Source organism: Alosa sapidissima, chromosome 16 (genome assembly GCF_018492685.1).
Source record: "Alosa sapidissima isolate fAloSap1 chromosome 16, fAloSap1.pri, whole genome shotgun sequence".
NCBI lineage: Eukaryota > Metazoa > Chordata > Actinopteri > Clupeiformes > Clupeidae > Alosa > Alosa sapidissima.
Genome location: NC_055972.1, coordinates 17,036,050 through 17,051,049, shown reverse-complemented (window position 1 = coordinate 17,051,049; position 15,000 = coordinate 17,036,050). Strand labels below are relative to the sequence as shown.

The 15,000-nt window shown below is 47.4% G+C and overlaps 1 protein-coding gene across 1 annotated transcript in view; it reads right to left on the bottom strand.

Annotated features, from left to right (window-relative positions):
* Nucleotides 1-15,000, bottom strand: part of mcu (mitochondrial calcium uniporter) — a 66,376-nt gene that overhangs the window by 31,746 nt on the left and 19,630 nt on the right. The window contains exon 2 of the mRNA XM_042066387.1: nt 10,911-11,024. Coding sequence (XP_041922321.1) covers nt 10,911-11,024 — 114 coding nt within the window. The remainder of the gene's footprint in view (nt 1-10,910; nt 11,025-15,000) is intronic.

Here is a 15,000-nt window from a genome sequence, read left to right as displayed (position 1 = left end):
AAATATCCCAAAAAGAGATACACGCATCAAAAGAATGAGAAGAAATAAGGGTGATGATGTCATTAAAAAAATGACAAGGTATAGTGCCGCAGAGATATCAACCTGAATTAGCATGCTAAATTACTAGCCACAGCCCGACAGGTGTCATAATACCAGTTTCGGCCATGGGAGGCGGTATGCGGGCATGACCGCCAGCCAAACTGCAATATACGTGTCTCGGTTGTTACTCTAGGGTAGACCAACTCACTTTCTGGAGGTATACTGCCCCCTTTTTTTTATGGAATGTGGAGTATGAATTGATTTTTTGGCGGACATTGCACATCTTTAAGTACAATTAGTTGCGTAATGGGATGTGGCTGTTTGCATGACTGTAATAGATGGGTATTTCCACCAAAATGATGCGATCCAAATTCTTTGCCACAAATGTGTCAGAAATGTAATGTGTTGGTGTAAACAGCCTAAACTCCTTACATATAAATAGTAGAGCAGGCAGCACCTTCGTTTGATCACAGATACTTAATGCAAACCATGTAACAATGAACCCACGGGATCCACTTGTCCAATGATGAGAAATTTGGTCGGACGGTTTGTTTTGTTAACACCCATGCTTAACATCAAAGTGCCACCAGTGTTTTGGAGTATGTGTGTTTGTGTAAATGTCCACAGGCTCATGGCCCTGCACCAGTTAAAGTCACCAGCCTAAGTGAAGTGGAGTGAACGTGATCCAGAAGTGTCTATTTAATGTTGCACTAAACCAAACAGAGCTGTTGTTGTTCAAACTCCTTTTGATTGCATACTGTACACTGAATAGAATGTTTTATGATTTGGTTGTTATCCATTGAATGCATAAAGGTTGGTTTGGACATAAACCTTGAAGCTTGAAATACATGTAGGGTTTTATTTTGAAACTATTCAACTAATCGATCAATCTCAAATGACAGAATAACTGATTATCAAAAGTATCATTAGTTGCAGCCCTGGAGTGCTGGTAATTAATGCACGTCATGAAGCTATAATCACAACTCTCATGATCACCATCATTAACCTATCATAACGACAGCAGAGAGAGACAGACAGAGAGAGAGGAGAGAAAGAGAGAGAGAGACAGAGAAAGGAGAGCAAGAGAGAAAGAGAGAGAGAAAAACAGAGAGAGAGAGAGAGAGAGAGAGAGAGAGAGAGAGAGAGAGAGAGAGAGAGAGAGAGAGAGACCCAATTACATAAGCAGTTATCTCCCATATGGGAAGCAAAAAAAAAATCTGTTTTCACACAAGTTTAATTAAAAGATTTCACATCCATTTCCCAACTCCACAAAGAATTGCCATAAAAAGGCATGAGAGTATCAGTGACTGTCTCTGGCATCATAAAGATTTGTTTAGACTTCAGTGTTAGCCTCAGTGAACACCATTTTCTCCAGGGGAGATCACTGGGACACATAATATCAGTGTGTGTGTGTGTATGGGTATGTGTGTATGGGTATGAGAGTGTGTGTTGAGCGTAACTGCACATTTGCTCTTTCAGTGTGTGTGTGTGTGTGTGTGTGTGTGTGTGTGTGTGTGTGTGTGTGTGTGTGTGTGTGTGCCTCCTTGCATGTCTGACTAACCCCAACGTTATTCCTCCCTCTCCTCTCCGGCTCACTTGCGTGCCTGTTAAAGATTTAGGGCCCTTTTTTGGGCGCTGCACTGAAGCAGCAGCGCTAGTGTGACATCTCTAGAGATGATGGCTGACCAAACTCTCTGATCTGGGATCAGCTCCAGCTCCACATCAACAGGAGGCACAAGGACCACGATCACCGGCCACGGAAGGTCCCCTTTGGCTGGCAAATTAATGCAGATTGACTGGCCGATGACACACGTATAATGTGTATAATGTAGCCATGGAGACCAGACGTTTCTTTCATGGCGCTCACTGATGATGGTTGGCAGTCTCTGTGTGTGTATGTGTGGAAGAAAGACACAGAGAGAGTGAAGAAGTACATGGGGACAAAGTACTAGAAGGGAGGCTCTGTGGCTATTATTGTAACAATGTATTATTGTACCAATGGTGTAACATTGTAATCAGTGTGCATTGAGCTGTGTGTGTGTGAAAGAGAGAGAGCATGCATGCTGATGTGTGTGTGTGTGTGTATGTTTGTGGCAGAGAGAGAAAGGGAGGGAAACGGTTTCAGTGTAACATTGTAATCAGTGTGCATTGAGCTGTGTGTGTGTGTGTGTGTGTGTGTGTGAGTGTGTGAGAAAGAGAGAGAGCATGCATGCTGATGTGTGTGTGTGCGCATGTCTGGCCTCCCCCCTCTCTCCCTCTGAGCTGCCAGTCTCTCGGCCTCAGTGCGCTACACTTGTGCTGCCTCAGCACCTCCTCTCCAGTGAGTGATGGCTAAATCCATACCCTGCGGCCTGTTACAGGAGCCACACACACACACACACACACACACACACACCTGATGAAGCCAGCCACAGGAATCCCATCTGTAGGACTGGCTGTAATGACCCAGCTTAGTTATGGGATGGTCAACTCTGTTGTGCTGCATCGGCACCATATGAACAGAAGTCCTTGGGTTGTAACTGGTGAGCATGTTCCTGTACCTGCTGGCTAGCGCTAGCCTGAGATGCTATCAGCTGAGTCTGAGCTGTGCTGTGGCTAACTCACCACAGAGTCCATCTTATCTCACCACAACAGCTCCCAACACTACTATTACCCACACGGTATTTCTCACACACATACACACATGGCACTTCAGAGAGGATCAATAGGAAGATTAAAGTAAGTGGTGGCTTCAAGCACACTCACACACACATGCACACGCACACAGACTCATGCATGTAAGCACACACACACATACACACACACACACAACAGAGGGGAGAAGGGTTGACTTGTGGACTGACTGACTTGTTTTAGGAGTGAACTGAGGGGTGCTAATGGCAGAAGCATTGATCAGCGGGTGGCAGCTAAATCACACGTCACCTCTGATGTCTCCACTACAACCACTGAAACCCGCACACATACACAGGATTCAACACAGGTGTGTGTGTGTGTTTATGTATTAGTGTGTATTCGTCTGTGTTAATGAGAAAGTAGTCACATCTGATGCTGTATGCACAATGGTAGACTTATACAAGAGTCCCTGTGTGACCGAGTAAGTGAATGGGAGTGAGTCTGTGTGTGTGTATATGTGTGTGTTTCAGAAAGTACTGTACGTGTGAGTGTAGTTGGCCTCTGCAGGCAGCTCCGTACCACTGAGAGCTCCTGCTGCTGTCATCATTCTCCCAGCTCAACATCTGCTGCACGGGCTGGCACATCGGGGGCGGACACACACACACACACACACACACACACACACACACACACACACACACACACACACACACACACCTCTTTCATGCCCATCCATTTTTTATCCCTTCACCTTTCTTGCTGTTGCCACGCTATCCTCTGATCCCTCTCTGTGTGTGAAAACCTGCAATCAGAAGTCTTTCCCCCATTAGCCGTTTACCCACCTCTGTCAAAATGTCTTTTCATCTGTTCTGCACTCCAGCTATCCGAATCTCATCTGTTAGTATTCCTCTCATTTGGGCTTCTCCCGCGATCGCTTTCAATTTGCATGATTTTAGCATCTCACTTTTACACCTTTCGCTTTACATCTCGTTCACTCACTCCCTCTCTCCATCTCTTTTCCCTGTCTCCCACCATCCCTCTCTCTCTCTCTCTCTCTCTCTCCTATTGAAGGTGAATAGAGTGTGCGGCTCTATCCTGTCTCCAATGTTGACTGTGACAGGTTGAGTAGAAACGCTCTCACACTGTGTGTGTGTGTGTGTGTGTGTGTGTGTGTGTGTGTGTGTGTGTGTGTGTGTGTGTGTGTGTGTGTGTGTTGTGTGTGTGTGTGTTGTGTGTGTTTGGCTATGCTGGAGAGGAAAGGGGCAGAAGTGCAAAGCTAAGGACAGACTCTGTTCCTCACTTTAGCACCATGCTGTTCTAGTGTCACCCCCGTATGGAGCAAGTGCGTACACACGCACACACACAGTTAATTTTGACAATCCACAGAGATGTTCCCACCTTGGAGTGCAAGGACTCCCATCCAACTGACATTCACACAAGCTGGTGTGTGTGCGCGTGTGTGTGTCTGTGTCTGTGTCTGTGCGTGCGTGTGTGGATTTCTGTGGATTTCTCACTCCTGCAGCGTTGCCTGACAGGTGGGAACTAAGTTGGGTCAAACACTGAATCCCCGCTGATCTTTGCCTCTGTGTCTCTTCTGAAGGTGCAAACTCTCAAGTCCAGAGAGGAGCGGAGGGCCCCACCCCACCCCACCCCACCCCACCCCACCCTCCACACCACAACAACACACTCACCTCATACTTCACTCGTCTACCTGCACACCACACTTTATTCACTCATTCATCGCCACGCCACAGCATACCTCACTCGTTCACCCCAGCCCCAACTCCACTCATTCACTTCTCTCATCACCCCTGACTACTGCCTCCTGAAGATTCACTGCGTGCTCCCAATCACCGCCAAGAAAACTAAGTCCAACTGGATACCGTGAGGAGCATGTCGATATGCACGTCAATGCAAGTCGATAGAAGTCATTAAGTCCTACAAACATTCAGGGTCATAATTGCTGGAGGAAGGCAGCCAGTGGAGCCGTCTTGGCTCTGCAGGTTCTCGTTGTTTATTTGCAGCAATAGCCTCAGGCGCGTTTAGATGCAATCAGTCAGTTCTGCGGAGCACGGAGGACGAGAAGAAAGACAAATCAGTCACTCCAGACAGGAGGCTCCACCAAGGGCAACTGAGGTTAACATGATGCTGAATCAGCCAGATGCAGCCTTTTGTGGCTGGACAAGAGGAGAGTGGTGAAGCTCAGCTTCAAACCAGCATCGCTTTTTTCCCCCCCTTCTCCTGGATGCATGGAACGCACGCACACACACTCATCGGGTCCCAAAGGCAGAGCTGTGGTTGTTGCAGGGGCACACACACACACACACACACACACACACACACACACACACACACACACACGTGTACCCTTGGGTCCCATGTCACAGTCCATGGTCTCCAGACAGTCTCAAGGGACCTCGGCCCCTCTGTGCTCTACCCGTGACGGCCCTTTAGCTAATCTAATAGAAACAGATTTAGAAAATACCTCGGACAGCTCTTTTTTTAAAATCATCCTCCCCCACAAATGTTCTACAACGGTCCTCCCATCTCTCTCTCTCTCTTACTCACTAACTCAATTTCAACCTTCTGGTGGCTGAATACATCATGGGAGAGACCCACATTCTGACTACCCCATGGCCATTTCAGGAAGAAGGTCGAACAAGAAAGGAAAACCTGAAGGTCGAGCTGAGAGAACGCTAACAATTGCTAGTGATCGAGCTAGCGGTTCGGATCCCACTGCAGAAAGTCACGGTGGAGAACACTTCGCCCTACTTGCAGTCCAGAGTGATGACACCTCCCCATCACCGAGCCCTGCAGCCCTTCAGCAGCGAGAGGAAGGACATCAGGGGAAGCACTGCATCCCAACCCAACGCAGGCTACAATAAGCCCTGTTATCGCATCAGTGTTATTGTTCAGGAACACACCGCACAGCCCGATACATCTCCTTTATTGATATCCATGTATGGATCCTTCTGGAATGCAGCCAGAGAGAAGGCAGAGGAACAACACTGGGAGAGCTGACTGTTGTTAACTCCCCAGAGCCTGCCTAACCAGTCAGTGGTCAGTATTTCAGTTAGAGTTTGCCCTAATAACCTTATCCCTGAAGACAATGACACAATTGTGGGCCGTATGAAAGTGTCACCATCATGGAGGAGGAGTGGCAGTGCTAACGGGAGAGCAATACACTTACACTTCATATATTCACACATGTGTGTGTGCGTATGTGTTTGTGTGTGTGTACACACTCAAGTAGCCACTGGCGATAGGGTCTTATTAAATCATGTACTTTAATGTGAGTTTCCTCATCAGCAAGGGTGCAACAGCTCCCTAGCAGTGGGTTCCTCAGGTCATTTCTGTACTCTCCTCTCCTGTCCTGTCCGTCCTTTCCTGTCCTCTCAGTGGACACAAGCACCCCGAGGGCAATCCCTCAGCCGTGAACCATGGTTAAAAAAAGGAGACACTGGAACAGAGGCATGCAGGATGAAGGAGGAGGAAGAGGAGAAGGAGGACGGTGGGTTGCTAATCTCTAAAGCAGGAAATTGCTAAGCAATAGAGGATGTTTGTGTTTATTCTGTACATTCTATGAGTGAGTGCTGCTGTATTGTATGTGTGTGTGTGTTGTAGAGGACTTCCCTGATCTGCTGTGATAAAACAGCTTAAGCAAAAAGACAAGAGGAAGAGAGATCAGGTTTCCTGGTGAGCGCCACTGAAGCATGGCCAACACTCCCGCCGCGTACCTATATAAGGCCTCACTTGCTCGCTGTTTATCACTTCAGCGTGTAAACACCGCACACCTGCCAAGCCACCACTCTTACCCCAGCGACATCGCAGGGAGAGCTCCCGCTAATAAATGGCTTGTAAGTGGTGGGAACCTGGCCCCCGGTTTACAGCCAATCTGCAGCGATGGCCTGGGTGCTTTGACGACACCTTGTTTCATCAGCTGCTTCCGGGCTTCAGAAACTTCTAGAAGCTTCTTCTGTTCTGGGAGATTAGCTTTTGCTCTGAGAGTTGAAGAGAGAAGGGGCTCTCAATGTCCTCAATGCATTTAAAGTCTATTCAACAGCCTGTCTACTCATCTTCTCTCCCTCTGTCTATCCCTCTCTCATTCTCTCTCTCCCTCTCTCTCTCTCATTCTCACTGTCTGTCATAGTGGCACACCTCCCTTATGTCCTCTCCTACTAATGGGTCTCACCCCAGCCCCGTCTGCTTCTGTCAGGAGGACAAAGTGTTTCCGTGGTAATCCCCAAAACCTTTTCATTCCAACACACACACACTCTCTCTCTTTTTTTCTCTCTCTCTCTCTCTCTGTCTCTCTCTCTCTCTCTCTCTCCTTCTGCTCTGTTCTCTGCATGATAAACTGTGCCCTAGCCCTATGTGAAGGCTTGAGAATTGCCACCTCCATCTTCTTGCCTCTCTGCCCCCACCCCCATTAACGCTTCAATTTCTCTTCTTCTTTTAAGGCCCTCCGAGCTTTCCTCCACAGAACGCTTTCCTCCTTCTTTTCAACTTTCACTGCCTCCCTCTCTCTCTCCCTCTCCTCATGTTGCTCTCCTCTGCTCATGTTGTCGATCTCTGCATCTATCCCTTTAAATCTCTCTCTCTCTCTTCTCTCTTCTCTCTCTCTCTCTCACTCAATTTTTCCTACTTTCCCTTCCACGCTCTCCCTCTCTCTCTGTGAAATGCCAGCTGCCCAGGCTGGACTGATAGGCCGTCATGGGCCAGCGAGGGCAGCAGCAGCTCTGTGCGATCGATGCACTGCTGCCACGACAAGCCTCAGCAGTCAATGGCAACCAGGCACCGAAGAGAGGTGTGGAGAGAGAGAGAGAGAGAGAGAGAGAGAGAGAGAGAGAGAGAGAGAGAGATAGAGATAGAGATAGAGATAGAGAGAGATAGATAGATAGATAGGAGATAGAGATAGAGAGAGAGAGAGAGAGGAGAGAGAGATAGATAGAGATAGAGATAGAGAGAGAGAGATAGATAGATAGAGATAGAGATAGAGAGAGAGAGAGAGGAGAGAGAGAGATAGATAGAGATAGATAGAGATAGAGATAGAGAGAGAGAGAGAGAGGAGAGAGAGAGATAGATAGAGATAGAGAGATAGAGATAGAGAGATAGAGATAGAGAGGAGAGAGAGAGATAGATAGAGATAGAGAGAGAGAGATAGAGAGAGAGAGAGAGAGAGAGAGAGAGAGAGAGAGAGAGAGAGAGAGGAGAGAGAGAGATAGAGAGAGAGAGAGATAGAGAGAGAGAGAGAATTTACCAACCTAATCCCGGAGTTCCGAAACCTGGGAGAACAGGAAGTACTGCCTGTCTTACTTGGACAGCAAGGACAGACAGCAGCTCTTGCTGCTAAATATGTCACTGAATGCCATAGAGCGAGGGACAGTGATTAGACACTATACACACGAAATACCTACCAGCACAGACACACACACACACACACACACACACACACACACACACACGTTTATATGTATAAATGTCTTATCTATTGTATGTTCTGTATTGTATTGTTTGATGTCCTGCTTTGGCAATGCAAATAAATATTTGTCATGCCAATAAAGCTACCTTGAATTGAATTGAATTGAACTGAGAGAGAGAGAGAGAGAGAGAGAGAGAGAGAGAGAGAGAGAGAGAGAGAGAGAGAGAGAGAGAGAGAGAGATATAGAGAGAGAGAGAGGGAGAGAGGGGTTGAGGAAGGTAGGAAGAGAGAGAGAGAGTGATAGTGAGAGAGGGTAGAATGGAGAGCAGGAAATGAGAGTTGAGGAAAAAACTAGCTGGGTGGAGCGGGAATGAGAGGAAAAGAGCAGCAGCTCTGCAGAGAGGGCACACGAGGAGGACAAAACAAGGAGCTGGACTTCCCTCACTCCTTCATTCTCCCTCCGTCTTACATTATTTACTCACACTCCCTCTCTTTTCTATCTCTCTCTCTCAATTCAATTCAATTCAAGAAAGCTTTATTGGCATGAACGTTGCATTAACATTATTGCCAAAGCTCAATTACATGTACACATAAGAGGTAAAGAGGAAAAAATAGAAAATAAATACATGTTTCTCTCTCTCTCTCTCTCTCTCTCTCTCTCTCTGTCCAGGAGTCCTCTTCTCCTCTCTTCCTCCATCTACCACTAGACTAGATCATCATCATTAGAGTCACACATGTACACACAGATATGAAGAAGTACCAGCTAGATGATCCTAAAGCACAGTTAGAAAATCTGAAAAAAAAAAAAAGCACATTAACCTTACCTAACCTAACCACAACCACCATCTAGGGCAAAATCACAAGCTATGAGGATGTCAACATCCGTGGCTAGGTGTTAGTGGTTAACTGCAGGTCCCTTAAAGCTAAAGAGTTCGGCGTGAGAGGGAGGACTGAAAAGAGAGACGCAGTGAGTGGAAATGAAGAGTGATAAAGAAAGATTTCTTTAGAAGAGGAAAGCAAGAAAAAGAAGCCAAATAATTTCCCCAGAGTACAATTGAGGAAGACATGACCCTGCAGAAGCCGAAGGACTTACTTCCCCATTCATTCAGTGTGACAGTCATGAATACACAGCATGTGATGGCATGTCAGGAACGCAGACACACAGACATGATTATCAATGCACATATCTGTTACGATAGGTTAGGGTCACATGGTAGGGCAAGCACTGACTTACAGGTGGGGCTTCAGTGATGTCAGTGATGCTGTGCCTTGGCCTGCCCGTAACAATATCCATGCACACACACTCTCTCATTACACACATTAGCATGACTGTGAATGCACTCTATTTCCCCCAAAAGCCTCTTACTCACTCTCTCTCTCTCACACACACACACACACACACACACACACACACACACAATGCACTTGTGTGAGTGTACCAAGTTAACTAGACTCATGGAGCTCCCAGCCTGTTTCTGGTCATAAAAGTTTCATCTGGCATGCGTTCGCTCTCCATGTGAGGCGATGGAAGAGAAAAAAAACAAACAGATAAAAGCAACGCCGCTTAACCTTCAGCTGATCTCTATAGCACGACACTCTATGCTCCAGCCAATCCCACGGCAGAATAGACATCATAGACATCCCCACTGACCAATCGCGGCTAAGCTCCCAAAAAGGAGGGTGGGAGGAAGCGGAAGGAAGGCATGTCAGAAACAAGCTGGACATTGGCTACAGTTATCCAATCAGACAGGAGATGCAGGCCAGCGAGGCCCTCATTTAGAGAATGGACATCAGCTGACCAACACATTCACCCGGACAGACAAGACTCCCGACAGCAGGCTTCGGTCTGTGAACCATGGGGAGGTCAGACATGCACACCGGTGCAGCAATCGTGCCCAATAGCGCTGATCAAAGGAGCCCTGCCCAGATCAAAGACCGAGTGCTGTGCAGCCGTGACAGCACACACATGGCAAGCCAACACGGTCAATGAAGCGCCGGTGTGTCCACGCCACAGAAACAGACACTGACCGCAACACGAACTGGATCTGCAACACTCTGTAATGCACAATCACCACTAGCAGAGTTCTAAGGGGTTAGGATTTCAGGTGAAGGTGGATTCAGGTGGATGCGGTGATAAGTGAGGGTTCGGTTTTAACACGAGCGCAGCGCTGCTGAAGGTGTCCCTGTGCTGATGAGAGGGTGACCGGGACGGGAGAACAGGAGGTCAGGAGATGCAGACGCTCCGTGCCAGGACCAATCACCTCACAGCAGGAGGAGTGCCAGGGCCAGCTAGTGCCCAGAGATCTCTTATCTGCAGTTAGACCTGTCTGCTTAGACACACACACACACACACACACACACAAGAAAGCAACTCTGCCACACACACACAATAATGCAACTCTGCCACACACACACACACACACACACACACACACACACACACATACAATAATGCAACTCTGCTACACACACACACACACAGAATAAAACAATTCTGCCTCATACACACACAAAAACACACACACACACACACACACACACTTTTACACCTATCTCACAAATGCACGATGGCACAAGGTCAGCGGCCTGTCCTTCCCCATTTTAATGAGATGGTAGACAGTAGGCAAGGCAGCCACTGCGGAGACCGGCGAGAGAGTACTGCCAAAGTTTCAAGCAGCAGGACACACAGACAATTTCACATGGAAGTATTCACGCACACACACACACAGTACTCTGACACAGTACACAAACCCTCTCGCTTGCTTTCTCTCTCACACCCACACACACGCACACACACACACACACACACCCCACCCACTCACACACACACACTGACCTGAGGCGACAGGGAGGTAGGTGGATGAGAGAAGAGGGAAGATCTGGCGGCAGCCCGCAGGCCATGTGCTCTCCTGACGGTCTGGTGGGCGAGGGGGCCAGACAGCGCCTCCTGCTGTAGGGGAGGAATAATGATACAATGTCAGTGGAGAGGAGTGGAGTCAGAACGACAGAATTATCCTTTCACTACCCTCTACTGCACTTGACCATGCTAAAAAGCGCTTCCCACAATCACTTCACTTCCAGCAGATAAAAGATCTCACACAGGATAAACCCAAGCAGTCTAAACAACAGGTGCACTGGCAGGCTGTAGAGCTCAAACTCATGCGCACTGGAGTCAAAAATGTCTTCGAGCGTTTCCCCACAGTAATAGCAGCTCTGCTGTTTTCTGCTTGTGTACATAAAGTCACGTTAAATTAGATTTGAGCCCATTTGGATGGGCTCAAACAACTAGAACAGAGATATCTTCCATCATTACAGGCACATTGATTCATTCTCCCGCCCACGCACACGGTCAAGAGCCTGATAAAAGCTTGGCTGAAAAAGCTCCAGCACTACAAGCTTGGCCCTCCTGTCACAGGCTCATGTGTGAAGAGGTGCTCTGGGTAAAAATACACCCAGCACCTTTATACTGTGTTAGAAAAGAGAGAAAGAGAAAGGGAGAGAGAGGGGGAGAGGGAGAAAGAGAGAGAGAGAGGAGAGATGGAATGAGAGATGGCTCTGATGCCATTCACTCTGATCACACACTACCTTCCTGCCTACACTCCAATTAGCTCTGTGACAATTAATTGCTCATTAACTAGGCCCAAAGACTTCCAAAGCCACACTAGGAGACGATACACTAATAACTGCTCCAGAGGAGAGAGAGTGTTTGTGTGTGTGTGGAGGGCGGTGGTGTTGGAAGAAGGGTGGGGGCAACAGAGTGGCCAGGCGATGGGGGTGGAGGGGGTTTGTGGAGGTAAGACGGGGTCGTTTAGGGTGAAGGTGTGCATCGATGGTGAGGCTTTTATCTGGAAAGTTAATGTAAGCAGCTGGCTCTTAAATCATTACTCTACCGGGGCAAACAGATAGCCCCATATGGAGCAAGTGCACACACACACACGGGGAGAGAGAGATAAAGAGTAGGCAGTCCATCAAGTCATGGAGAGGAAAAAGGGAGAAAAAAAGAGTGAAGAAACAGACTGAAAGACAAAAGATAGAAAAAATATTCATGAGGGAAAATGAAGAGAAAGAATGTGACAAGAGTGAAGAATAGATGGATGGATGGATGGATGGGCAGAAATGTAAGAAAAGGTAAGAAAGAACTAAAGAAACCTGTGGACGCTGAATGAGGGCTAGCAGTGATGTGGTATGAGTCCCAGGTGAGAGGGGTGCCAGAGTGGAGATTAGGCTTCAGTAGTGGAGCGGCCTCTTCTCAACACACTCGGTCACCGCGGCCGAGACGAAGCCGCGCCAGCACAGCTCGTTTGATTAGCGCCCCGCAAACCATTCGGCCGCGACACGGCCACCACTAGGCTGCACTTTGTCTCCCTGACAACAGAGCTCTCCTCACGGCGACCACGCTGGCCCGTGACCTTCTTTCAGCGGAGCCCCATTAACACCTTCATCAGGCTCTCAGGGAGGATGGCGCACCGACAAATTCCCCACAGCTCAAATGCCTCGGCACCACCATGAAGCAGCATCAAGTTGTGTTGGAGGACTTTAAATGTAGCTCATTTTCTTTTCTGTTTTTCTTTGGGGAAAAAAAACCTACAAGTCTATTTGAAAGATAAGAAACTACATTGATGCCATTTGAATGATAAACATAACCACTAATATCAAAAACACATCTGTGATGAGGCTTTCTTTTACAGAGAACTGATTACAAAACTTCAAAAGCAAACGTATCAAAAATTGCTAGAATATAATTTAAGTTTGCAGACGGTCTTTGAAGCTCCACAAATGTGGCAGCTGCGGCTTGATTCGAAGGCTGTGGTAGAGTTGGCATATTTTTAGTTTGTTTGTCCCAAGCAGAGCAATATGTATCCACAACTGCATGCCAAGTGCCTGTAAGAGTCTCTCAGATATACTAAGTGGTCATGTGTCTGACACTGATCATGCACTACTGGACAAGTGTTCATATAGAATCTACGATAGGTAGCTATTTCTGTTGAAGTAAAAGAGCAGCTGGCTATGAAGCATCAGAGAAAACTATAGACCTCTGCCCTAAGAGACATGTTCACGACAGCAAAACTGGTGACATATATCCGTGTTGCACAAATGCAGTCTTCTGGGAGCACACTGATCTGGAATCAGTTTTTTCCCCACCTGTGTGTTCTTAAATGTCATCAGAGCCAGAGTTGTTACCAGGCCAGTACATGAATAAATAAAAGTCTCCATAAACTAGGACCACGATCCCATTCCACATGCCTTGAGTCATCTGCAAATGCCCGAGCCTCTCTGTCTTCCAGTGCTGGTGTCTATTAAAAGAGAAAGTTACTGGACAGTTCTGGCTGCGTCTCAGAATACAGTCGACCATGACCCTGGGCAGGATGAGAACATGAATGCTGGTTAAAATGGTCACCTCCAGCTGGGAGGCAATTTGTCTGCATTAGCTGCCACAGATTACGGAGGGCTTAGCAGCGCATGTTTAAGGAGCAGCACCAACCTGTTGTGGGTTCATGACATTTACACACACACACATATATACGTGCATGCATGGAACAAGCTATACGAGTTTTAAGTATGAACAAATGTAGGGGCTAGCGTGACAAGTTTAGCTCGTTAGCGCAAACATGCTCGACATTCTCAACAGTCCACTTGATGGGGAAGCGCTTAAAACCAAGATGGCTGTGGAGGGTACCAATTAGTGCTCAACTAGCACCATTAAAAGATCTGGGATTGTTTTTGACGTCTGGAGGCTGGAACGCGCACGCTCGACTGGACTCATTAGGATGGAGACCCAGAGGAGATGCCAGATCTGCTGCAGCAAAATAACCATAACCACACACACACACACATCCCCCAATGGGGCATCTCCGGGAGCCTAACTTATTGCGAGCGGACATGTTCTACAAATCCATGCTCCTTGCTCCAGTGCATTCATAATGCCACAAGCTCTTGTATTTCAAAAAAAAGTCTCTTTTCTTATTATCTTATTCTTTTAAAATGCATGTCTGACACACAAATACATTCAGTCAATATGTATCACTGAACAGACAGGGGAAAAGAACAGACCATGAAGAAAGGGAAGAGAGAGGAGTGTTGTTGTTCACAGGAGAATGCCACCCCCTCTTTGGAGTACACTGCTGGAGGATTTTGGCTGGCGTTAAATCTCAGTTCTTTCCTGGTGGAATGGAACATGATTTATTTTTTAAAAACTGCCCACTTCTACTGGTATGTGGGCATGACTATCGTGACTTGACAGCAATGTAGCTCCACCCCTATGAAGGCGGGTGTGAAGCCGTTACTGATTCACGGCAAGTCACGGGAGAGGTGTGCTGTTCTCTGGGACTAAGGGTGTGGTGTGTGTGTGTGTATATGTATGTGTGTGTGTGTGTGTGTGTGTGTGTGTGTGTGTGTGTGTGTGTGTGTGTGTGTGTGTGTGTGTGTGTATATGGGGTCAGCTGCAGTGACTATCTTTACTCCCTGGGCACCAGTGGGGCTTGTTGGGATGGGCGGGTCCATATCTACTGATAGGCAAGGCCTCCCAAGCCTCCACAGCTGTCAGAAACAAAACACACACCTAACAGGCCCAAACAAACAGAAAACTTCATACCCAACACACACACAGAAAGACACACACACACACACACACACAGTCACACACAAACACACACACACGACTGCCCATACATACACACATACACACAGTGCAGAAATGTCAGCATGGCACAAGCTGTTATTTGGTGTGGAGCCAGTGTGGCTGCACAGTCACCCGTAAGCCTCTGGAGCTGACAGGGGAAATATGGCCCCTCTGACACTCACTGCAGGCCGGGGCTTCCACACACACAGTCAGTGACTTTCAAGTAGAGGACACCCAAACGTGTCACACCCCCAGGGTAGAGGAATAACAGACAAAAAAAAGATAAGGAAAAAGAAAGTAAAAAAAA